At 42.5% G+C, this 11,772-nt stretch overlaps 1 protein-coding gene across 2 annotated transcripts in view; it reads right to left on the bottom strand.

Moving 5' to 3' along the window:
* Positions 1-5,006: 5,006 nt before the first annotated feature.
* Positions 5,007-11,772, bottom strand: part of LOC147718794 (uncharacterized) — a 121,221-nt gene continuing 114,455 nt past the window's right edge. For both annotated transcript variants that reach the window (XM_086918774.1, XM_086918775.1), the window contains one exon: positions 5,007-5,617. In XM_086918774.1, the coding sequence (XP_086774900.1) occupies positions 5,486-5,617 (132 nt within the window). In that variant the 3' untranslated portion in view covers positions 5,007-5,485. The remainder of the gene's footprint in view (positions 5,618-11,772) is intronic.

The following is an 11,772-nucleotide window of genomic DNA, read 5'->3' as shown; positions in this document are numbered from 1 at the left end:
AAATCAAATGGATCATCGTTGATATTGATGAAATTCATGTGAATAAAACATGAGAAACATGGACACAAATTTTGTTAAATTTTTTGGAAACATTTGGAACATCTATTATAGAAACCTCGTTTGTTTCATTAAGGTTGTGCTCAAAGAGTTGGCATCTACGCTAGATGTCACCAACCATCAGTCACTGGTATCACCCCCAGCCCCTGGTCCCCCAACTTTTGGCCCCCCTCCTTGGGCATCTCCCCCACACCTTCTTCCTCAGTAAAAACTCTAGGGATCTCACTCAATAAACACCTTACTCCTCACTCCCAGATTAGTTCTGTTGTTTCCTCCTGTTTTTTTGCCCTCCGTACTATACGGAAAATTTCCCGGTTCTTCTCCTTTCCTGCCCTTAAACTGATTCTGATGGCAATGGTCTTGTCCCGCCTGGACTACGGGAATATTGTGTATAATGGCGCTCCAGCCTATGCCTTTCGCCGTCTTCAGTTAGTCCAAAATCAGGCCGCCCGCCTGATCTATGGCCTGCCCAGATTCCATCACACCACGCCCGTACTCAAATCCCTACACTGGCTGCCCATTAAAGAACGGGCTCTCTTCAAACTGGGCTGTACCACCTTTCAGGCCTTGGCGGGGACTGCCCCAGATTTCATCTCGTCCTCCATCAGTGCTTACTGCCCTAACAGAGAGCTTCGCTCTTCTACTAAACTTCTTTTCTCTGTCCCCCGGTTCAAAAAACGGAAATCTGGGGGTGTGAAATTCTCTGTCCTTGCCCCTACGTTTTGGAATTCCCCCCCACTTCACATTAGATCCATTCCCTCTTATCTTGAATTTCGCAGGGCCCTCAAGACCTTGTTATTTTCTTACGCCTTCCCACCTCAGTAACTCCGTTGCCCTAGCCCTGGGTTAAGCATCCTTCAGTGCCATGAAACCGCTTGGTATACGAGCGCTATACAAATTCCTGTAAATTAAATTAAATAGCTCATGGATTCTGAACTCTGAGCATTCCTGCACCTTTGTCTGTGCTTGGAAGACTTAGATTGCTCGTGCACAGAAAAGACCAATTGAGATTATTTTCCAAGCATCAGATTCTCATGTTATTGTTCTGTATTGCAGCAGTGGAGCTCCTTGTTTGTTTAATTCTTGTTCGCCTAAACTTCTTCAGGAGGCTTGGCCTCCCTGTTGTCAGCTTGTATCTCTGCTGTATGGTCTTGGGAGTGATCTATTTGAACGTAATTACTAATTTGTAATAAACACTCTTGTACTTGGCTATTGATTTCTGGTCCTCATTGTGTAGCCACATTGGTTTGCTGTAAACTGTAATAGAGTTGATCGGACAAATATTGCTAACTCTCTTTTCCCTCAGTGCGACTATTAAAGGTTCAAGGACTACGATAGAAAGTACGTATATGTTTTAGTGATCCAGTAAAGTAATGAAACCTAAAACTCATGTTGTGGGCCCCGAAACGCTGGATCACTAGTCTCTAGAGTGAGTGACTGACTTCAACGCAAGCTCGGGAACAGACTCCCTTTCCTGTTTGGGCCATGAGTGACTTGCTTCATTCAATTGTCACTCTCTGACTGAGTCAGATGGTTTGACCTCAGGCGGGCTGCAGGTAGTTGTGCTGCCAAGTGATTCTTTGCATGGCTACAAGCACCTTGTTTAGGGTTAATATGGTTAGCAGAATAAAATTGCTTTAGATGACCACTCTGGCAGGCCATAAACAATACCATTAATAACTGTTTGATTGCGCAAGCCCTGTGTGAGAGTGAGATAGTCTGTGTCGTCCAATCAACTCGACAACAGTCTCGGCTCAGCGACTCCCCTTAGTGGTGCTGGTTGTAGTGACTCCTATGAGCTGCAGACACTGGGCAAACCTCTATCAGAGGGGACAAGTAAAGTAAGATAAGATTATCTGTTTTTGGATTTGACAAAAGATTTTCAAATGCCCTGTAAAACTTCAAAAATAGTTGTTAAAGAGCACACATTTCAGGTTGAACCTTCTAACTCATTAATTGCAATTGGTTTATATCAAACAATACATCCATGTAGCCACAGCATGTGCATGCAGGTCAGTGCTGGTGGACCAGCCAACAAGAAATTATCTGTTTCGAACACCACCAAGGCCGAAATGGCTGTACCAAGCAGAAGGCAACGAGTGGGCGTTTCCCGGGAGGCTGGAAGGATGGGGAACAGGATTTGTTAATGGGGGCCAGTTTTGTAGCAGTGCAGTAGTTTTAAAAGCCCTTCAAAGTTCCTCGTATATTCAGCAGTTTTCAGGCAACAATAAAAGTGTCAAGTTGTACCTGCTGGAGAGAGATAGGACTTTTGTCTTGTGGCAGTTTTCACTTCTCTGAGGTAGTGCAGAGGGTAAATATGCTTCTGCAAAGAATGTGTACCATGCATATCAATAAACAATATTTTATGTGGATAGCTCTGTGGGTTACTGCTTCTGTCACAGAGATTCTGTTGTTACGGTTCAGTTCATAAGTTACATTCCCAATATAGCACAGTGAGCCATAAACTGCCATCTAAGAGCTGCATGCAAGCTGTGTGGTACAGGTTAGAAAGTTATCTTTTTTCCCAGCCAGTCTTTCTATCCTGATGTTGCTAAGAAAGGTTTCTTTGGGTAGTTAAATTCTGATCATTAAAGTCAACCCTAACCACTGTGTTATGTTCTGAATCAGGGGTATGTGCCTCTCCGGACCAGGCACTCTTAAAAAGTGTCTACCTGTATGGATACGATGTAAATGCTATAGCTTGTAGTCTCATTTGCCATATGTAACATTTTATAAGCACTGATTTACACATGTATGATTAATTGTCTCTGTATGTGTGTGTGATGAATTTTGAAATTGTGGAAAGTTTTGCTTTAGGAATGGAGTCATTTTTAAATGTGGACTGTAAAATCTGCATTTGTAAAGCAAGCATTCATGCCTTTGGGCATTCTGGCTGTTAGATAAGATGTTTGCTGCTGGCAAGGTATCTTCCATACAAGACTCACTATTAGGCACACTATGTTATGCTGCCATGTATTCTGATCTGCTTTTGAGGCACCATGTTTGTTGGAGAGACAGACTGAGCATGGTAAGACAGCACACACAAAGACGGTGGGGCAGTGTCTGACAAAGGGTAGGGTGTTGAAAATGCACTGGAGAAAGTTTAATATCACACATTTCGAATGAATGCATGATGATGCAGAAAGGGCATATATAAGATAAGATGCATAAAACCATAGAGGGTTGATGCTCAGTGGACTAACTCTGGAATGCTATGTGGGGTGCATGTTGGCAGCTTGCTAAATATTAGAGCAAAGTGTTGTACTTTCACTGAAAAGGAATGTGTATCATTCGACAAAAGGGTGCACAAGTCTTTTGACTAACATTTTATTTTCTAGTATTAATGGTCTAACGATTCACAGAGTATAAAAATATCTTTAATCTGCCATATATTGGTTGTATTTTCGAAGCTTAGGCTAGGATACATTTTGTGGTCTGTACTGGATTAAAAGAAACTGCATTAAGAGGGCAGGAAGGAGGATCAACAGATCTGCTGTATCAACTAAGGAGAAAAATACAAGGATGTATTGTTCTGCAAGGCCCTGTTGACCTCCAAAGTCCAGGGCAGAAGTGGCCGACTAATACAGGTTTACAGGTGGTGAGGGCCTCAGTACAGATAGAGGGGACAGGGCTATGAGATTGACAGGCTGTTCTGCTGCCCTTTTACTGCGAAGTCTTGAACAGCAGTAGAAGAGACTACAAGTATACACAGGGAATGCTAGATGCCCACTTGCGTTTCACCTTTATCTAGCATGCCCATTAAGTGAATATCTGAATGCAGTAAAAAGAGCAGGTTGCGCTTTGAATCCATTAGGTATGTCTGTTAATACATTGTAGGTGGATGATGGAGCTAATGTAGCAAATAGTACCGACATTATTTTGGAATTTAACAGGACTCCTAGTGTAAATGCAAAAAGCAAAAACAAGATTTGGCCTGCTTCTCACAAACTTGAGCCTGCCATGAAAAGATGAGATAGTATGAGGGGTAGTCCATTAACATATATACATTTTTAGCTGATACCACTAACCTGTTATTCCTTTATTATAAAAACAGTTTGAAAACTAGAGCATACATACCTCTCAGTTCAACCCTGAGTATGAGGGAGTCGCCACCCTTTGGCTCTTCTTCCATTTGAAAACATGACAAATCTCACTGAAAGTCTGGATGAACTACTTCTAGGACTGCCCAAATTTTTTTAAACAGGGTGCAAACTCTCCAAAAATGCTCAAGAAGCTACACTGGATTCCTGTCAACAACAAAAGACCTTTTAACCACTTCCGTGCGTTGGACGGCCCCCGGCTATCCGACATCACAGTGGGCGTGTGCGTCTGACGGCTGGGGGCTGTCCGATCTGTGCACGCATCAAATTCTGCCGCACTGCGGCGGAATGTGCGCTGCGTCTAAGTGGTAAAAAACGTTGTACCTTTGACCAAAAATGTGGGACAGATTTCTTCTATATCCTCATTTCTCTCCTAGTATCAAACCTCTCGTGCAGTTAGATATCACTCTGTTTGTCTGATAAAGGTCCCGAAATTCAAGCGAGCTAGAGTTTGGGGGAGGCACTTCTTAGCAGTGGTTATGAGCGAAGCCTGGAATGCACTACTACCACTCTTACATGCCGAAAAAAAACGTACTGTGTACTTAGCCAACAACAGAAGACCTTTTTACTAACTATCCGCATATAACATCCTGTGAATCAACTTGAGCTGATGGTAATCTCTGCTATTTCTTCCTTTTAGAGTATCAGGACACTTTCCTGAAGCAGTTGATCGTGCTTTATAAATGTATCAATCCCCCAAAAATATATATATATTAAATATAGATATATATTCTGTCTATATATGTATGTCTATATGTATATATGTATATGTGTATCTATATGAATAATTGTAAACATATTAGGTAATTGAAGAAGGTGTAAAAAAAGAAAGGAAGATAAGGCAAGACATTATGCATTGTCTTTTTATTTCTTTCAAGAGTTTATATTGGCGTTCTAGAAAATATGTGAAGGTTCCATGTACAAGAGAAAATGATCAAATAGTCAAGGATAGTGCTTGAGAATTCCAAAAAGTTCCTAAAAAGCCCAAAGAAACTCCCCCAAGGAGTATTTAACACCACTGTTAAATTTCCCTTCCAATTTTCGAACAACCTCCAGAGGGATCTCTGCAAGAAGGGACCATACTGTTAACATACAATTGTGTTGAGAATTATCAACTTTTGGTAGATAACAAAACATACTTGAAAGGTCACGTATGAATATACGTACATATTATTTTACTGGCATTAAATAGATTAACCTGCATTTCAAAGTGATTATGGCGAATAGTTTTCTGTGGATAACAACATGGTTTTGTATGTGAAGTCTAAGATGGAAAGTCATATGGATGCATTGGATTTTCCACCCTTTGTTCCATATCTTATCTTGCTTTAGTAGCCATATGGATTTTTGACCTGTGGGCGCCCCATCACGTATGGTTTAGAAGGCCATTGTGCAAGGTTATTTGAGGGGTATGCGTTGAGCTCATAGTCTTCAAGTGGTAACTCTGGTACGTCGGATTTCTGTAAAAGAATAAAAAAAATCACAATTATGACAAAAAAAGGAAGACATCAGTAAGTTTTAATTTTCTTCACTTAACATTAGGTCCAAGTTGACACGTGTACATTTAAAGCTCCACAATGAATTTACTGAAAGATGTAATATGCATTCTCTTATCCTGCTTGCTTTTGAGTGTAGTACTGCATTCACTTTATTTCCTCATCACAGGGCACCATTACATTTATAAAATTACTCAAAGGGGGAGATTTAGAAAAAAGTTGTGCAACGCAGCGCTGCCCCCGCGAGGCTGCACTAAGTTGCGCGACAGGGAGGGAGCAGGGGAGCGCCATATCTTCAAAGACATGGCTCTCTCTTCGCCTTTCCCGTGCGCAGGTGCTGATTACAGCTGCCGTGGACACACTTTAGCGCAGCAGTGTGTGCATGAGTCCGGCATAGGTTTTGTACAGGAAGGGCACCCTTCCTGTAACACTATGCTCGACACAAGGGAAAGCGTTTCAGTCTTTGTATGTGTGCTGCACAGTGCAGCATGCATGCACAGTCGGAAAAGGAAAGAGGAATGAAAGGATTTCTCCTTCCTTGCGCCGAGTTGAAAAGGGCACAGTTTTCTCACAATCTACTGTCTTTAGTAAATTAGGTTTAGCGTGAGAAACCTTAGGTGATTGCATGGGAACGCCCATGCACCGCCCTTGGCATGTCCTCATGGTGCAAAGTAACGCGAAGCAGCGCAATGCGCTGCTCGCATTACTCTTACATTATTTCCAGCGCTGACCAAGTTGAGCGCTGGAAAGTAAATTACAAAAAAATTATTTTGCGTCATTTTGCATCCCTTTTGTGCAGCAAACACGGCGCAAAAGCTTAGTAAATCTCCGCTAAAGACTCTTAGATGTTGCTGATCATCTGGATGAATCCTACAGCTACTCCTTTTATCAGATCTTTGAATTGCAGCACCCTTTGCAGCTCTGTTCATGTCCATTCACACATCCAGCTCTTACCACCATCAGAATAGTAAATCCTACTTACTTATAGGGGCTTTCATTCAGCTCTCTTCATTCATTGGTCTGTAGTTGTGCCATTCACATTTTTCTTCTGCCCACTACAGCCTTAAGCACGGCCCAGTGTGTCAGCCCGCTTAAGTCATTGGCTAACTTTACTGTGAGTGACGGAAATGTACCCTTTCACAAAAAGCACGTGCACACAGTAGTTCCCTTCAGTAGTCAAAAAATATTTTTGCATTAGGCATTTTTTTTTTAATTGGTGAAGGCCTAGCAGGACTCCAACAAAAAGGTTTGATTGAAAAAAATGGTAAAGTAAAACAAGCATTGACAAAGGCAGAAGGCTGACAGCCAATGCCAGACCTTTGCTTGTTCTTTTTATAAGGGCGATGAAGAACAGATCGCTACGCTGATTTGTCTTGTCATTATCCCAGCACAATAGGAAGAAAAGCTTTAAAATGCTTTATGATACTCAGTTGGTTTGTCTGGTTTTAAAAGAGGCCTCAAATATTACCTGTAGTGCCTACGGCAGTACCACAGTATGATTCGATTAACAGAAAAGGTTATTACACTTGCAGGGAACTGGAAGGTCTCACACTTCCAAAAGCAATCCACCCACCTTGTGCATCAGAATAAAATGGCCACAGAAGCTTTGAAATTAGTTAAATATTTTTCACCCTTAGAAAATTAAGAATATTTATGTAGGTATTGCTTTTCCTAAGCCACCTATTTATAAGACGACTGAATGCCCATTTATATATAGGCAATGAGCCTACCGCTGACCAATGCAATGCCAAGCGTGCAACTCCTTTGATCACCATAAGCCTCTGAGTTCTCCTAAAGACATTCTTTTGACCTATATACATTAACAGCTGCTTATATATCAATACCCAACAGCATTATGCTGTTCCTTATTACCACGTCTTTAGAATTGACTCTGTAGGTGGCTATTTTGAAATTACACTGACATTTGAATTTGAAGTTGTAAGTAGAGAGAAGCTGCATATTCAAGCTGAGGGAGATGGAAAATTCTCACTGTAATGTATGGAAATCAGTCAAACTATGTCCATGGTATTTCTGTAGCACAGACCTAGCCAAAAGCCAGGAGAGTGCTTTACAGGGTCAAAGACAAGCATAAAGTCAAAGAGCGATAGGAGAAGTCTCTGGCTTATGGATGGTTAATTAATTGATGATATAGGGTTCTTTAAAGCGGTGAGTCTAGAGGTGAGTCTTCACCCATTTCCTAAATTGGACCAGCATAGGGTAGTTCTGATGGATACGGGCATGCTATTCCAGATCCTGGTGCATTGAGGGAAAAGGCCTGCTGCCTTGATTTTTTCTTTTTATACTTCTAATCTCCAATCTTATAGTTGGACTTGTTGCACTTGTTGGACAGCAAGTTGCACTTGTTTCAAGAACCGCCACAGATGGTGAACTAGTCTGAAAAATAAGAGGAGGTGCTAGTCTTAATGGTTTTGTAGATGATGTACCTGGTTTTAAAGATGGCGCGGGCCAGCATGGGGGGGTGATGTGATCATATTCCTTCAAGCCCTCGATGAGTTGTCCTGAGGCATGTAGTATGCCCATAAGGGGTGTCATCGTGGAGGCTGGTAGGCTATGGTGCAGGGCTTTGTCACCCTCCCGCTGTGAGATTACGAGGGCTTGATAGCAATTCTTAAGTGTATTTCTGGAAAAAACGATTTCATTCTCTTTAGAAGAGGAAGCTGGTACCAAGCCGTCTTTGTTTTTTGTGGCAATGTATTTCTTGAGGGTGAGATTGGTGTGAAGGATGAATCAAAGTGATTCGACATTCGGTGAAAGTTGTGGTTTGAAGCCGCACAACATGAGAGGCATGGTAAACAGCCATTAGTAAGCGGATAGTAGTCCGCATACCATTACTTTGCAATCATTACAACGCATGCAATGTAACAGCTCCTAGCCTTTACTACGCAAGTTCCTCGCATGCGTTGTACCAACGCATGCGTTGTAATGGCTATCTACTTCGTTGTGAGGAAACTGACGTGCTTCAGTTTTGTCGTAACAACGTGCACATCTGACGAAGCTGGAAGCCGGAGAATAGAGAAACCACGCTGGAAGGAGAACAGAAGAACCACGAGGAGAGAGAGGTTAGAGGGGCTGTGTAGGGTCGTGTAGGGGCTGTTAGGGTCGTGCAGGGGTATTGTTTTGGAGTAGGGACTGGATTTGGGGCAGGGCGGTGTTTTAGGGTTTAGGGTAATGTTGTGGTGTTAGTGTAGTGTAGGGTAGGGCAGTGTTTTAGGGTTTAGGGTAGTGTCGGGCGTCTTGCAGGGTCATGTTTCGGTGTAGGGAACGGACTGGGGGTAGGGTCGTGCTGGGGTTGTGTTTTAGGGTTTAGGGTAGTGTTGTGGTGTTAGTGTAGTGTAGGGTAGTGTTTTAGGGACTAGGGTAGTGTTGTGCGGGTTGTGCGAGTTGTGCAGGGTAGTGTTTTAGTGTAGGGACCGGCTTGGGGGTAGGGGCAGGGTCGTGCTGGGGGTAGTGTTTTAGGGTTTAGGGTAGTGTTGTGGTGTTTGTTTAGTGTAGGGTTTAGGATAGTGTTTTATTGTAGGGACCGGCTTGGGGGAGGGGCAGGGCCGTGCTGGGGGGGGGTATTTTAGGTTTTAGGGTAGTGATGTGCTGATTGTGTAGTGTAGGGTAGGGTTTTAGAGTTTAGGGTAGTGTTGGGGGGTCGTGCAGGGTAGTGTTTCAGTGTAGGGAAAGGACTGAGGGTAGAGGCAGGCGGTAGTGTTTTAGGGTTTCGGGTAGTGGTGTGGTGTTTGTGTAGTGTGGGGTAGTGTTTTATGGTTTAGGGTAGTGTCGGGGGGTTGTGAAGTGTAGTGTTAGAGTGTAGGATCCAGGCAGTGGGAAGGGGGAAGGTCGTGTAGGGGGTAGTGTATTAGGGTTTAGGGTAGTGTATTGATGTTTAAGTAGTGTAGGGTAGTGTAGTGTAAGCATGGTTTTAGTGCGATGTTTTTACTTAGCATAAACCATAGTACGTTTATAACCATTTGCGTTATAAATGCATGCGCAGTTAAAACTTGCGAAGTAATGGTTTATGCTAAGTAAAAACATCCCTACAATTGTGCGAAATAATGGTATGGGAGGTATCGACATACATTCGAGAGGCATTCATGGGAGTGTAATTTTTAGACAGAATTACACCTCAAACATATAAAAGTCTTACAAAGTCCCAAAATAAAAGACTGTTCGCTGTCGCTTGGGCATGACAGGGTTGTTCTTATTCTCTCAAAACAGACTACACTGTGGGACTCTTTTATGAGGTGTGTGACCCTTCTTCTTGTGTCTGGGTAAGACAACAATCAATGTGCTATTTAAATCGCCACATGGTGAGTTCTTATTTTGGTTCCCATAAATATTAATAACTTGCTGACAATAGATTCTGTGGTTATTCTATATTATCCTTCAACATGTATGCAGATAATGGTACAGCTAATCACATAAGGGCAGGCAATGCAGTGCTCAGGTGTGTGAATAAATACAAAATATATACAAAAGAAAGAAAACAATATTCACTGGTTATAAATGATGTAGATCAGACAAACGTGCCTGTGGCATAGAAACAAGGAGATTTGTAACTAATCAGATAACCCAGTGATATACTGTCGACGTTTCGACCCCTTATAATTTACTGGGTCTCCTCAGCAAAATAGTCTTCTTGTTTAGTTCCATCACATCGTATGCCAAGGATGTGGCAATAATACCTTGTCAAATTCTCTAACAAGGTGGGGAGGACAGTCTTTGCCCCAAAATCCTCAGTGGTGCATTGGTCCACTAATTCAAGGCAATAGCAAAGTTGCCAACCAATTCACTCAGCATGAGTAATCAGCCGATGCATGATTCTCCATCGGGGATCAGTAGCTGTGCTACAGTTGCTTTATGGAACATTGGGGCACATTATCAAGCACGCTTTGGCGGCAGAAAACTGCTGCTAAAGCGGCGATAATGGGCTTGATAATATGCCCTTGAAAATTCCAATAGAAGTCCATGTTGACACCAGAACATGGGCTTCTATTGGAATTCACAAGGGCATATTATCAAGCCCATTATCGCCGCTTTAGCAGCAGTTTTCTGCTGCTAATCCGGCGATAATTTTAACTCTGTTTCTTGATAATATGCCCCATTGTTCTCGACTGCAGTAAATGGAGATGCATGTTCCGGCACCATGCCCATGACGACTAATCTTGCAACGTGACAAAGTTGGATCGAGTAAAGCAATTTTAGCATTTACCCTGGCCCCGTGTGCATATAAGGTTGTCTTTGTGGCATTATACACAGGGTTGTGCTTATGGCAAAAATAATGAACACAAACATAGCTTTATTAGCATGCTGCTCCGGGTTTGACACATGAAAAAACATAGAGACACTTTATTATTCATTGCTCTGCCTATAGCCCAATATAGAAACCGAGAATAACCAAAGCCTTCGCAAAAAGTTGCATTCAGGACTCAAAATAATGCACTGATATTTTTCCTAGCTGACAGCATTCCACATATCAGAGATGGGTCCTTGACATCTGGTTTCCACCTCACTACAGACCATTATGATACCGTCTCCACTCCTAAACATTTCACCTAAAATTTATAAATTTCAAGCATGTAAATCTAATTAGTTAAAAGGAAGCAAACCTAGACTACAGCACACAAGTCAAGGACAAAACAGCGTCTGTAATGACATGGAAGAAATGGTCACCCTACCTTCGTAGTCTCGAGATATGGCTCCAATGTGACATTAACCATCTTCTCTTACACCTCACAGTTTTATGTATCGTTGTCTTGTAAAATTGACTGATGTAATATTAATTCATGTAATATGCCCAAGGGGAAAAAAACTATCTATATAAGTTAATCAGGTATCACAGCTCACCTTTTTTCATAATTTTTGTGTCATCTTCTAGGAGAAGAAGCATGGGAAGATGCTGTTTACTTTCCATGGCAGCTGCTGCCTAGTAGCAGCAGTGGAGTGGGTGGGGCCGAAGGGGCGGGGGAGGGGAAATCAAGTATAAGAAAATCACTTACCTCCCGGCCGGCCGCCGCCGCCTCTCCGGTGTCCTGTCCAGTCCTCTTCCTGGCTTTTTGTGAGGAAGCACCAGGGCTCCCACGCTCCCCACAGCCAATCACAATGCTGCAATG

This window comes from Lissotriton vulgaris, chromosome 4_1, assembly GCF_964263255.1.
Source record: "Lissotriton vulgaris chromosome 4_1, aLisVul1.2, whole genome shotgun sequence".
Taxonomy (NCBI): Eukaryota; Metazoa; Chordata; class Amphibia; order Caudata; family Salamandridae; genus Lissotriton; species Lissotriton vulgaris.
Note: the sequence above shows the minus strand (reverse complement) of the source record. Positions and strands in the feature narration are given on the sequence as shown.